The 14944-nt window shown below is 34.9% G+C and overlaps 1 protein-coding gene across 1 annotated transcript in view; it reads left to right on the top strand.

Moving 5' to 3' along the window:
- LOC118192629 (protein-lysine N-trimethyltransferase SMYD5-like) overlaps positions 1-415 on the top strand; it is a 46354-nt gene extending 45939 nt beyond the window's left edge. Inside the window, exon 12 of the mRNA XM_035363616.2 lies at positions 202-415. Coding sequence (XP_035219507.1) covers positions 202-295 — 94 coding nt within the window. The 3' untranslated portion in view covers positions 296-415. The remainder of the gene's footprint in view (positions 1-201) is intronic.
- Positions 416-14944: the final 14529 nt, after the last annotated feature.

The following is a 14944-nucleotide window of genomic DNA, read 5'->3' as shown; positions in this document are numbered from 1 at the left end:
CGTTTTAAATGGCATGGTGTCATCACACATTGCATAGGTACTTCAGTATCTTAATGTCTTGGTTTCTGAGGTTTTTTTTAAGTATGATAAAGTAGTTCCCTCTTGAAAATCTGATAGTGTGTTTTCAATATTACAATATATATTTATTTAGTAGTTTTGGACTATGTTTGCTAATGTTTAATATGCATTTTTGTTTTTTAGAGAAAATTATTTGTTTACCTGCACCTGTCCTAAATGTGAAAGTCAAAGATCAGATGCAGATTTTACCAGTGAGAGTGAAGCAGATGATGAATAAAGACATTTGACATCAGATTTCTTGTTATTGTGATATGATCACTATTTTAAAAAACTAATTGCTAGTTTTAATTATGTAGATTATACTTTCAATGCAATAAAAATAGATTTTCTTTTTTGACTTGTTAATTTATATTTGAATGTTGTGCAGTAAATGTTTGTAAACTGGTTTCAAAGATTAATGATTATTTATTTAACACAAACTGTTTTTCATTCTATATATCCTTCACAGCCAACTCCCAATAACAAGGTAGTGTTAAGAAAAAGGAGAGTTTTTTTTTTTTTTTTAATTGCAGACTAATAGAAATTTGTTATCGTCAACTGTCAGTTATAAAACAAAATTATCTACAGTAAATACAAAAAAGAGGGCAAAGAAAACTGTAGCAATAATAAAAATATAGCAGTAGCATTCAAAACTGAAAATCAGAAGGAAATTAATGCTGCACATTACAGTTAATAGAATTTTAAACTTCTATAGTTAAATATAAAGCTCATCATTTAATTAATTTCTTTTATAAAGTTGTGGTAGTTTTTCACAAAAAATATAGTTTAAAAAAGATTACAAAAGGGAACATTGGTAACTGCATAAGGTTATCTATAGTAAAGTTGTTGAATTAATTAGTTCATTTTCAATTTTTGATTGTTCAAATTTCCTTGCTTTTTTAGTAAGCCAAAAAAAAAAATATGAATGATTCAAAAATGTAGGTAAATAGAGGTAAAGATATTCCTCATTCCTTCTTGCTCACAATCCATTATGCGAATGTATATTTACAATGTTTAAAACCTGAAAACGCATGTCTGGGATGTTATAATTTTTTGATGATTTGTAGATGCTTTATTGTTTACAAGGATGTTTTTTAACCGCATTATTTTTGGCAATGATGTTTTCTCCCGCAATGTTTTGTATGATGATGTTTTTGCTTTACGTTGGCTTCTCCGTGCATGTTCGTCCATGATGTTTTCTCGTTTAACCCTAGACTTAAAGCAAAGTCAGAAAAAAAATCGAGCTGCTAGTTGACAGACTTTTGGCATAGATGATGGCTCCTTTTAGTGCTTTAATTTCAGCTTGGTGAATCATTACTGAAATTACCCAACTTGTGGGCGAAGATATTGAGTAATCTCATTTTCTTGACTCCGCTTGTTTCTATAGCCATCAGTGAAAATTGTTGCCGACGTTATAGAGAAGCAATTCATGTTGCGCTTATTGTCAAACATCCAGAACAAAATGTGTAAGTTCTTAAAATATTATTTTCAGACTCATTTTGGATATAAAAGCTATCCCACCGAGTAATCATATGAGTAAGCAAAGTTTGCAAGGCATTATATATTCCACGGCTGCAAAATTTTGAGTGCATACGTCAGGTTATGCCATACTTGCTAATTAACGATGTTAATTATAACCTGGCCAGGTATCTAAATACACTCATGTCCATAAATTAAGGATAATTCGGAGTCTCGTGGAAATCAAACTCTAAAATAAATATATCACCTGTAAAATCACTACACACATCTTCAATGATCACTACACATATGCAAATTTCAGGAAGTAACCAGATGACACGGATGGTACGTCACAATGACGAGAGTGCAAGAGATAGATATATAAGGAATACAGGCAAAGAAGTAAAATTGTTCGCAGGTGCATTATAAGCATTTTAGTGCAATAACCGAATAGTTATGACACAAAGGACACATTTGGATGATTTTTTACTTGGTAGAATAATCGGCCGTCTGGAATGTGGGCGTACCCAACTGGAAGTATCAGACGAACTTGGAATTGCCCAGAGTGTCATCTCCAGGCTTTGGCAACGATTCCAAGATGATGGTAATGTGAGTAGACATTACAGCACAGGTCGCCCCAGAGTTAAAACACCAAGTGAAGACCGGTATTTGGCAGTTACTACCAAAAGAAACAGGTGGAGCACAGCCTCAGACCTGTCTCGTCAGCTCTCTTCAGCCTCGAATTTACGAGAATTTCAAGGCAGACCGTGTACAGGCGCTTAGGGCAGATCGGTCTATATGCTCGTAGACCTGTCATATGCGTTCCACTTACTGCAACTCACTGTTGCCTGCGGTTAGCCTGGAGTAGAGAGCATGCATTGTGGACACCGCAACAGTGGGCTTGTGTGATGTTTTCCGATGAGTCCAGGTTAAGCTTGCAGTCTGATTCTCGCCGGACTTTCATATGGAGAGCTCCAGGTACCCGTTACCACCAAGAAAACATCATTGAACGACACCGTTACGGTGGTTCAGGAGTGCCCATTTGGGGTGGAATTATTCTGGGTTCCAGAACTGACCTGCATGTTCAAATTGGGACCATGACAAACCAAATCTATCGGGACGTCATTCTGGAACAACATGTACGTTTGTTTCGGGGTGCTATGGGCGCACAATTTGTGTTTATGGATGAGAATGCCCATCCTCACAGTGCAAACATTGTAAGCGAATGCATTCAATCGGAGGATATCACCCATATGGACTGGCCAGCATTCTCACCGGACTTGAATCCAGTAGAGCACGTGTGGGACATACTTGGCCGACGAGTTGCAGCCTGTCAACCTCCTCCTACATGTCTACCGGAACTTCGGAGAGCATTGCTTTTTTGAGTGGTGTAATCCCCCAAGATCAGATTGATAATTTGATACTCAGCATGCCTAGGCGTTGTACGGACTGTATTGCATCGTCTGGGAGACATACAATGTATTAACAATCATACCAACCATGTAATATTGGTTTTTTGTAAATAGGTTTTTTTTGTAATTTGCTCCAGAGAGAAAAAATTGCTATTTTTTTTAATAATATCAAACATATAGCATCTTTTTTCGCTCTTTACCTTTTGTTTAATAAATTAGCTTTACAAATAAGTCAAATTTGTTTTGCTTCTAACTCTTCCTTTGCCTGATTTTGTATCATCCTTAATTTATGGACATGAGTGTAGTATAAAAACTACTTTGCCAACTGAACTGATAGGCCCATACCCATGTAAAGAAGTCAGTAAAAATAGATATTTACTCCTTATTGTAAATCCTTTTCTAAGTGGGTAGAAATAGTCCTCCTAAGAAGAGCCTCGGCTAAGATCGTTTCAGCGCCTTTCCTAAATAAATATTAAGATACGGAGCTCAGTTAAAAGTAATCTCGGATCATTGGAAACAGCTTAGTAGTCAAATATTTGAAGGACATGTGCAAAGCTTAAGATACGACATTTAAAAATGGTACTTTCAGCTGCAGTCAAACATAGCGGAGTGGGTCAGTAAGAATACAGTTAAAATTATTCCCTGCTATTTGAAAAACTATCATAAGCACTGGGATAGTTGAGTCAACAAGTTAAAATTTGCTTTAAGGCCTTCTAAACATGACACGAGAGGGAGGCGCCAGCAGAAATACTATTTTTAGGAAGAAAATTAATTGCCACACTGAATAAATTATTTTTTGTCCAAAAGAGAATACCAGAATTTAAAATGTGGGATATACAAAACTTAATAGATGAAGTAATAAGAAATTCAAATATTGCAAGGGGGAAGTAAATGCTATACCATGAAAGGAATAGGCGAGACGTTAATTATTATGTGGGAGATAAAGTCCTTAAATTAAACATTCATTATCATGTGCTGGGGAAGATTTCCCAGCTTTGAAGGACCATATGCGATTGAAAAAATTCGGGAGATTGTAATATTTAAAGAATTGAAATGGGTAAGAGTCAGTGGCTAACATTGATCAAGTCAAGCCTTATTTTCTTAGAAGTATTAGTCTTTCTTAGCAAATATTTAAGAATGTTTCACAGAAATTGCAACAGTGAAAGATGGAGGCAGCGAGGAACAAACAAAAAATACCATTGACGTCGGAAATGTACGTTCCCGAGAAGTAGACAGGATACCACAAGTACAGAAGAAAATCCTAAAATACAGTAGAACTCCAATTATCTGAATCAGTTGGGACCCGACCCCATTCGGGTAATCAAAAGATTTGGATAAATGGATATTTTCCGAAGAAAGGTTCTATGTACACTTTAATTAATTGCAGTATGTTGAAAATTGGAGAAAAACTATTTGTAAAGAGGTTTCAATTAATTAAAATGAAAAGACCTTTACACGTTTTATAACGTACTGTACAGTACTTCCAAGTGCTGAAAGTCATTGTTTGCTGAACATCTCGGCCAAAGTAAGCTGTTTGTCGTCATCCATTTTCGGCCAGCTAAGTGGCGCACACGCCTGACAATGAGAAGCTGAATGTGGTTAAACTCAGGCTGACGCTCCATTTTCTTCAACGCAGTTTCAAGGCCCACAAACGCTTCACTAGCTGATGGCCCCGTGTCTGCTTTAACTTCGACATTAAGGTCATCTTCCTCGACACTTTATTCTATCACACTTTCAATAAGTTCATCGTCATTTCAATAAGTTCATCAATTATTATATTTCAATAAGTTCATCGTCAATTTGAAACCCATGGTCTGACGAATCGCACATCATCCATTCTTCTGTATCCTCAGCACTAACTTTTAAACATCCAGGAATTTTCAAAAGAATGTGAGGTACGCGTGAGTAACACGTACCTACAAAAGCATAGATAATATTACTTAGCAGCAATCGTAATTGAGATAGGCATATACCATTAAGAATGAGATTTAATAAAGAAAAGTAGCATAGATACATAATAATGGCTTAAGAAAGAATAGAGTCCCAACACAGACACGGATGCCGAAGTTTACATATCACGCTGAAGGCACAAGACTAGACTGAAGTTGTAACACAGACGCACATAGTCTGAAGTCGTTACTCCGAACTGCCGGGAAAAACTCGTCTCTCCCCATCAGCCCGTAGGGTTGCCAAACAGGTTTACTGTATCGCCAATTGACGGTTTTCTCTAGAGTTTTTTGAGTCTGTATCACCTGTGGCGCTGCCGCTGCAAATGTTTCTTAATTCATCAAGTGACACGTCATCCTTTTCCTTCTCTTCTTCAGTTGATATGCCTCTCAACTTGTTCCACGCACGTCTTAATGTGACTGCCTTAACCAAGCTCCAAGCTTCCGCCATCATGTAAGCGCAAACTTTTTTTTTTTTTTTTTTTGTGGTTAGCCAACACACCTTCTTCGTCTTCGCTCTCTACCAAAAGTTTCCCTAAAAGCTGCCTTCTGTAATGGCGTTTCATGGTTTCAATCACAAACTGGTCTATTGGTTGCAACAAGCTTGTGGTGACGTTTGGCGGTAATAAGATTGTTGTAAACTAGCCACTCCCTCTTTCCAACAGTTCTTCGGTGGTGTCAGTTGGTGCCTTATCAACAATCAAAAGCACTTTACTGCTGTCTTTTCTAAGAGAATTTTGGTGCTTTTTCACTTCAGGGATGAAAATTTCGTCGTACCGCTAGGTAGCATTCCACCCCGCGGGGGTCGACGTAGAGAACTGTGTGAAGCTACTGGCTAGGATCTGTACCTAAGCACTCTCGGCCAAGGGGGTATAAAATTTATGAACTTGGCGGTTCTGAAGGCCCCGGAAAGGCCACTCATTGGTCGACCCGGTGGTCTGGCACGTCCTAACGCGGCGTGGTACTAGTAGCCCGGGGGTAGAGTCCCCGGGTACGCTGGGTAATCTTCCGATGAGACTGGCAGCCCGAGCGATTGGTAGGTAGCTAATTAACGACCAGTGCCTCCCAGGCGGTTCGCCCCTCTCTCTCTAAGGGGCCAAAGCTGAGGTTGAAACTCCGCACCTGGTTCTGAGGAGTGGAGGGAGTTGTAGTGCGATTAAGTTCGCGGAGCAAGGAAGCCCAAAACTTGTTGTTGTACCACTCGGTAAACAATGCTGCAGTCATCCAAGCTTTGGGCTTGTTTTTATGAAACAGGGGAAGCTTTTCACATTTTTAAATGCTCTTGGGCTTTTAAACTTCCCTATCGACAGAAGAAGTATTTTATGGCTTCCCGTAGAGTTCGCACAGGTAAGCACCGTTGTGTCCTGGAGCACTACCTTCCTTTTTAGATGCTAAAGTGGTTTTAGGCAGAGCTTTCCAAACAAGGTCAGTTTCATCGACGCTGTACAAAAACTCAGGATCGTTGGAGTCTGCTACAATTTTAAGTTGTTCGATAAAATATTCTGCTGATAATTTCTCGCCACTTAAATTTAATTCATGGACACCGTGCCTGCACTTAAAATTTCTTAGCCAGCGTTACTTGTTTTGAAGAGTGAACAATCAAGCTTCTGAGCTAAGATTTTAGCTTATTCACAAAAAATCGACCGAAATCAGGTTTTCCATAGAACGTTAGCAGCATATAACCCATACTATAGAACACAATCTACTATAGGTTTGTGTGATTGCACAATCTACTAATATGTTTCTGTGAAAATTTGATCATTTGGTGCATTTTGATATTAAAAAATACTGAAGATGTCCAAAAAACACGTGTCCTATAGTATGGGACATACGTTGCTAACGTTGCTGCAAAAACCACTTGAAAACGATATCTAAATTTTTGCTTGTTGCCGCCTTCATTGATTTTCTTGAAGAATTTCCAGCTTCGTTTTCAATCAGTTGACACGAAATTTAAAAGTGTATGTTTGCTCCTTTTAATGTCTGAAATCGTTGATTGTTCAGCACCGTACACAACAGCCAACTGTTTACCCATAACTCCATTATCTCATTTCTCTATGATTTTTAGTTTATCTGCTAACGATAACACAACTTTCTTTTAGAAGCCGTGGTGAACGACGAAACGCACTCACAAACAATACAACGCACCGACGCGAAAGAGTACGGTCACAGTACTGCAGCAGGTCAACGACACACTGACTGACTAGTAATTAAAACGAACAGTAACAGGTAGGCCGGGCCGGCCACCTAGCAACGGACGATAGTACTGTAGCCAATAACAGAAGTGCATTATGAGACGGTGACTCATCAACCCAATAATGTTCGCACTACGCCTGCACTAGCTTCGCGGAGGAAAGGACAATAGCACGCGTAGACAGAATCATTATTTTACGAATCGCAGTACGTTTCCTTTTTAATTTTTTTCTTAAATTCTGAAAGCGATTTGATAGTCGGAATTCGGATAATTGGAGTTGTACTATAACGAAAAGGCAGCCAGTTTCGAGAGAGCATAAGTCGTCAAGGGAGCGTCAAACGTAAGAAGATCCAAGAGTTCTTCCTGCGAACGTCCTAAGGACAACCAATGCACGGTCCCAGTGCGGGGAAAAATTCAAACGCCAGTTCCCAAGTACATCGAAGGGCCTCTACCGAAGCTTCTACGGAACAAGCGACCAGCGGAGGAAATTTCAAAACTGCAGAAGAAGCCTCGAAAGTTCCAGCAAAAACTCCGAGTCCGACAGCATATCCTCAATCTAGAAAGCAAGTAGGAGAGCCAAAGAATCTTCAAGGACACTGAGAGAAGTTGAAAAATTCCGAGAAGGAGCCCGGACGGGAAAACACAGAGTTCAACGAGACTAAACTTAAGATAGGAAATGAGAAACTAATCAAATGCTAACTAAACTAAAATCAGCCGAAGTTGCACAGCAATAACTAACAGAGTTGACCTTCAGTACGATCACCGGCGAATACTAGCAGGCATATAACAATACGGCCGACGTGGCCAAAAGGCAGAACACGCTGTACCAAGAACTTCTGAGCTTTTCTACTCAAATGGCCGATACTTAAATACTGGTTCTACCTCATTTACATAAAACGCGATCCTGAAAATTCATTTTGATAGGCAAATAAGACGATAAAGGAAAGCTGTTTAAAATTTAAAATAACTATTAGGCAATTAAAATAACCCCTACAATCTTAACAAGGTCGTTAAAGACCTTCGTTTCAATTACTTAAAATTCTGACAGGAACAAATGTAAGAACTTATTTATTTTTATCTAGCTAGCTATTTTATGTTAAGTAGCTTTACTGTCATTCTGCCTTTCCGTTTTCATCTCCGATTGCTAATTTTTAGTTCGCCCGTGTTGAAATGATGTAGAAATAGATAGTATTTAAAGGAAAGTTTTAGATTATTTAATCAGATCGTGTTTTGCCTCCTGAACGCCACGTTGCTAGTTGCAGTTCTTTGATAGCAGTCTGCCTTCGGCGTTGCGTTATTCTTTACAATAGTGCTTGGTTGGTTGGTTGGTTGACTTTTAATGGCACAAAACCTTAAAGGTTATTTATTATGTGCCAGACGAATGCGAATAAAATCCAAAATGCACAAACACATTGTATCAGATGAATTGTTGAAATGAACCTATAATGCTGATGAAGGCATGGAGAAATGCTCTAGCAACAGGTAGAGAAGGATAAAATGTAGTTCAAATCATATGGTCCAATAGTGCTTGTCACGCCGGTATAGACTTGATCCAACTTGCGCGTTATTTATTCCTGTGTAGGCTTTGGCTAACTTAAGATTTAACTCAGTTTTAAATTTTAAATCCTTGTCTTTTCAGCTACGCCACAAGTGTTGGCTGGTTTGTAAGCACAAGCAGTGCCTTCTGTTAAATTATTTTAAGTTCTGAATAAAAAGGTTTTTACACCTTTTTTGCGTTCTGTTTCTTCTTAAACATAGCGATAAGTCGCTTACAGGTCTATTCAAGGATTTGCAACAAGTTACACTAAGTTGCAGGCTCAATCCCTATAATCTGTAGGTGATCATCTTGGACAGTAGCATTTTTTTCAGACTTCAGCAATGAAATATAATTAATAATAGATGAATCTGAATTCGTGATCTCCGTGGCAGCCTGCTTAAAAGTATATGGTATGGTATATCTGTTTTAATTGAAAGAATAAATATTTAGCAAACGTACTTTTTTGTTTGGCGAGTTCATAATGGAATTTCACAGACTACAAAATAACATGGATAACAACTCAGCAGCATAAATAATCTTATCCTTCCACTTTTTAACCTTTTGACAAAAGTTTCTTCATTTCGTATCTTACACCGTTTGATTTTGCCCTTAAGATATCATCCAAAAAAAAAAAAAAAAAAAAAAAAATGTTTTCGGGGGTGTGGCAGGTGATGAAAAGCAAAACTGCTGAGCAGAAAGCTGAGACTTCTTTTTTATCTTAGTCAGAAGGTGACATTGAGTGATCGGTAACTCTTAAGTTTTGATTATAAAGACAATAAAAGTTGTTTTCATGAGTAGAACAAATACAAAATACTTCTTGAAAAATAAATATTTCACGAAATAAAATATTTCATGAAATTCAAGTATGTTTCAAATATTCAAATTAAAAGAATAAATCAGCTGACAACGGACATAAAACACATATGTGAAAATGTGAGAGGGAAATGAGTTTAGGTAAGAGTGAAGTTGCATATAGAGGTATAATACTTTAAGTAAAAAAAGTTTGTTCTTCTACGTACGCTTCTGTAACCAAATTTTCAAACGAATAAATTTCAAAGGTTCCGTATTAAAAAGTTTAGCGATACTGATCCTGGAACTGAAAGAAAATTTATTTATTGAAAAAAAATGGTTACAAAGAACGTAACAGAGCAGGGCAAATATTGAAAACAGCAAATTCACTGAAATAAGATAATAAATTCATGATTTTTGGAATAAAGTTTTTGAAATGAAGAAATTTAACGGTTTTAGTTTAAATCTGCATTCTGCCTCCATCATTCCTCAGTTGGAACTGAAACAATAAATTCAATAGTAATTAGAAATAAGATTAAATTGTTCTCATAAAATTAAAATTAATATACTCATCAACTGCAGATTTTAATATTTCTGAGAAATTAATTAATTTAGAAATGTCTGCTAAAAATGATGAGTGAATACTATTTGTGTTTTTCTCGCAAATAGGATTACTTGTATAATAATAAGGAATATTAGTATTGCATGTTAAATAACTGAAAAATTAATGTTATATTATTTTCAACATTATCAGGAGATTAAAACTAGAGGTCTTACATTAGTACTTACAACTATTCACATGAGATCAACTAATACAAAGGTTAAATTCCACAGCTACAGCTGGAACTTTCTTTATGGTAATCGGCAACTGCAACTCAAGATCTCATTTTTTCATTTCGTATTTGTCCAGTATGTGTTAATTTAGTGATTTTTCATTGAATTAATTTACGACTTAAGATAATGACATTCTAAAATACAGTAAACAAACTAAACAGAAAGCAAATTAAAATTTGTTATATTTTTAAAATTCAAATACTTATTTTAATAAGTTAGTATGAAATATTTTTGCTGGACGGTCATCCTGCATGCGGCTGAAGTTCCTTCTGTTATTTCATCTTTTTTCTTTGCGTTTATATTCTCATTTGCTAAGCATATTCCCCTAGCAACTCGTACCACATTTACAAGCTCTGCTGTTTTCCTTTATTCCTAAAACTGACTATTTTTTGTCAGACTCGTTTGGTGAGGGTTTGCTTGCAATTTCACTGCTTTGTTCCCTGCGTCATTATACTTTTCTTTCATAATAGTTAAACCATCGTCTTACATATTCTTTAAAATTTCACTTAATTCGCCTTCCTCTAGTGATTTTATAAAGAATTATTGCATCCACTCTGTATATTCCATTCGACAATGTGTGGTGTTGTAGTGTAAGTGGTTTGTATATCTGGCTAGGAATTGGAAGATCCGTGGTTGGAATCTGGCTAGAGCACTATTAGTTTTTCAAATTCCTTACTTTGCAATCTCTCAGATCCCTAGAATGTTTATTTCAACAAATCCATCTTAATTTCTACTTTAAGGAAACCGATAAATATTTTATATCTGCATACCGCATGTGGACACAAGTTTTGAACAGCACATGTACACAGGCAAATTTCCATAAAACGATATTATGGAGTCAAATATTAATATAAATCAGAAATTTTCAATCGATAAGTATACATTCGCGTAGATAATAGTATAAGAATAAAACTATCCAGAAGGCAGTTTATATGTTACAAAAATGTTTTAAGTACAAAAGCATTTTTCCATAAATATGCCGTACATATTAGTACACTTAAAACTGATTTGTGAAAAAAGGTGCTGAAATTTTGTTTTTGTTTTTGATTTTGATGGTGCTAATAGTAAGGAACGAAATTTAGGATATCTCCCCGCACAATATGAACAATTAAATTCGGGCTCGAAGGCACCGTTATGGTGCCATTGTGTCTGATGTGAATGATACAACAGTGATTGTTATGGTAGAATCCTAGGCATTCTGACAAAGAAAAGCTAGTTATGAGTTTTGCGTAATATCGGCAATCATACTAATAATAATGTCTTTACCCTAATAGTACTACCATAGAAATATTAAGACATACGATTCTGCTTCGAGATTTTGTCACATAGCGATTAACTAATATCATTCGATGAACTGAAATTTAACCGCATCAAAGATTCTGAAAATTTAAAGTTGAGAATTACTGACTCGGAAGTAAATTTAGCCGACTTTCTTTAATATTTATGCATGATGGGGGCCCTTAAGGCGGTCCTGCTTGCAGTAAGGAATTGAAAATAATCAGGATAACGTAACTTCAAACATAATGCTTAACATTTCTTTTTTTTTTTTTTTTTTTTTTTAAACTTTTATTTAAAACGGATGTCGGAATGAAATCGTAGCATGTTAGCAGATGGAAAAAAGTGTTGCTTTGAGGCAGCAGTACGCCAAAAGATAGCGACACCATTTGAACATTTATGCTTGGCTTAACGGAATGCCTATTGGGAAATGATGCCAAAGTAATGATCTTGCAGTTAGAATTAAATACCTTATAATTAGAGTATCTTTAAACAAGGCCTTGGCTCTTCCCTCGGTGGTATCACATTAGATTTATGTAGATGAAAAAATCTCTTAACACATGCCTTTGTATCCCCAAGTTTATATGAAATATGAAGTGTTAGTAGTTATTAGGGTTAATCCGAGTTTTACGTAATGTATATTATTCTTATCAATGATGTCTCAAATGTATTGCAGGCTGAATCACTGAGAGTATTATCTGCTAGAAAAATTAAGTTTATTTCTACCATTTTAAAGAATGGACGGGCAGAAAATTGCTACATTCAGAAAGGGCAGAAAATGGCTATCATAGCTAATGACTTATTGAATAGTATAATTTTTTGTTGTTGTTATAAGCAGATTTTTCATATTCATTGTGTTATATTCTTGCTGTTGGTTCCGTACAGATTCAGTCACTTCAGATAAATGCAGCTCTTAGAAATTGCAATTTTCACTTTCGGACAACACGAAGTGTTTTCTTAGAAGTATGAACAGCGGACATATCCAATTACAAAAGCGCTCAGAAGCAACATGGTAATATTACCTCCCAGGCTGTGTGTAATTTAGATGCACCTTTGACCTCCAGAGAAAAAGTCTATGTATACTATTCAATGGTGTGCTGAAATTATTCCAAGCACTGTACTAACGTAGACACAAGAAATCGAACGTTATACCAGAGCTGAGGGGAAATGAAAAGCCAGAGGTTTCCAAAAAAGTCGTTATTGACACCCTGGTCGTCTATGATATTTTAAGGTATCTGCCTACGTTAAAAAATCGATTTAGGCGAAAAAATTCGATTTTTTTTATTGCCCAATTTGAAAGGTCAATTTTGTAGGATTCCGAAAATGGTTCATTTTTACGTTTGTGATAATTAGAAGAGAAGGTATAGCCAATTAACTGCACTGGAAGTGAAAGCAGAAAGACCGGAAGTGCCATTTAAAAGGCTCAACTTAAAAGTAAACAATGCTGTTATCCGTGTTTTTTTTTTTTTTAACTGTTTGTGTGTAAAATTGTGCTAAAACATTTCATTTTAATTCTGGGTACTTTTTTTTTGTTTCTGGCAATAATTATTTGCCTTAATTCTTTGAACTGGGACTGGCAACATTGCGGTTTTTTTAACTGGGTTTGGCAACATTGCGATTAGGTATAAAGACTATGTTGCTGGGTGCATATATAGCCGTTTTAATTTTTAATTCAGGGTATCTTGGATTACTTCCTGTGTTTGAACATTTAGGCATATCAATTGAACAAGAAATGATTAAAAATTACTTTGGAATTGATAACGAAAGAATAAAGAACTCGAAAATTCATTCGTCGCTCATTTCGAAAATAGCCAGAAAAAAATTTAAATCAAATAGAAAATCAAAATTACTTAAGTATAAAGATATGGAGGGTGTGATGTACAAATGTGGAGAATTTTAAGTGTGTAAATACAACAGAACAGTTTTTCTGTTAATGTGAAATCTTTAAATGCGTTTTCTGAAAAACTAATTTTTCTAGTGTTTTTACATACAAGAAATGTAATTACTCGAAATGTTCTGAAGATATCTCTATTAAATTTCACTAAAATGTTTTCTATATTATTTATTAGGTTTTAAGCTACAATATAAGTAATATTTATTAATTTGATTGTTTTATAAGTATTTCTATATAAAACGATAAGAAATATTTTACAAAAAACTGTGTTTTTTCATGTAATTACACATATTTTAGTAAATTTTAGAAATATCATATACATTTTAGTTCATAACACAGATAAGTGTTGTAGTAGTATACAGTATAAAAAAATTGAAATATATGCTGTGAGAAAAAATATACGGCATTTAACGTAAGTGTTAAATTCTCCTAAAAATTTGCATAAAATTGTATATATTTCAAAAATTTATAAAAATATTCCTAAAAATTTACCTATTTTCATGATTTGATATCATATTTTGACTAAATAAATATATATTTCATCAGAATTCTATGTTTTTAAAAAAAAGTGCTCCGAACATAGGCAGATACCTTAAAAGGGATGAATGATGATCAAAGGGGTCGATAGCAGAGTATAATCGAGATTCCATGGATTACCAAAAATAGTAGTAATAATGATAATAATCTTATTAATAATTGAAGTCATTGTTTATCGATATAAAGCTGTGTGATGTAGTAAGGAAGAAATCATATAAAGTAAATATTAGTAAATTATTTAATATATTAAAAAATAAACAATAATTTTTTAAATATATATTTTTTTCGTGAAATGAGTGCAATATCAATATGTAAAACGCAAAAACACAATAAAAATTACGACGAATGCAAAATTAAAACGGAAAACAAGAAACAGGTTGAGTATTTTTGAAAGAGGTGACTTAAGAATTAAGCAATTTTATACCAAATATTAAAAACATTGCATCAATACATCGAGAGCAACCATCACATTAACTAAAATCTAACTTTTGTGCAATTAGATTCCGTGATTTGATCCTGAAAAATTCTTTATATTTGTGAAATTAAAAATAATAATACAAAAATTAATTTAACATTTATCTTATAAACCATTTTTTCAAAATTTTTGTTCATATTCTTTCTAACTTTTGTTCTAAATGTTAGCTTTAAGCTATTTATATGAAGTTATATGTATTATAATTATATTGTATATTATATTTATAAAGAAAAATGTAAGGGGGTCGATGAAGAAAATCATTCCTTTGAAAGGGGTCAATGCAAGAAAAAGATTGGGAATCCCTATTAAAACCCAACAGTGTAAAGTTTGCTTTTTTGCCATTGTTATAATGCAGCTAAAAAGCCACCTTTACAGGTTTATAAATGATGAAGTAGGCTGAGTCAACAATTCCGACCCGCGATTTAGAGAGTGGAGGAAGTAATATGTAAAATGAAATATGCTAAGTGAACGTTTAATGGTAAGCTGAAGTAAATATTATCATAAGGCTGAACGAAATTCGTTTGTAGTCCTTATTAATG

This window comes from Stegodyphus dumicola, chromosome X1, assembly GCF_044657685.1.
Source record: "Stegodyphus dumicola isolate Sdum_Otavi_A_Nest chromosome X1, ASM4465768v1".
Classification (NCBI taxonomy): Eukaryota; Metazoa; Arthropoda; class Arachnida; order Araneae; family Eresidae; genus Stegodyphus; species Stegodyphus dumicola.
The sequence above is the reverse complement of the archived record's forward strand: the minus strand, read 5'-3'. Positions and strand labels throughout refer to the sequence as shown.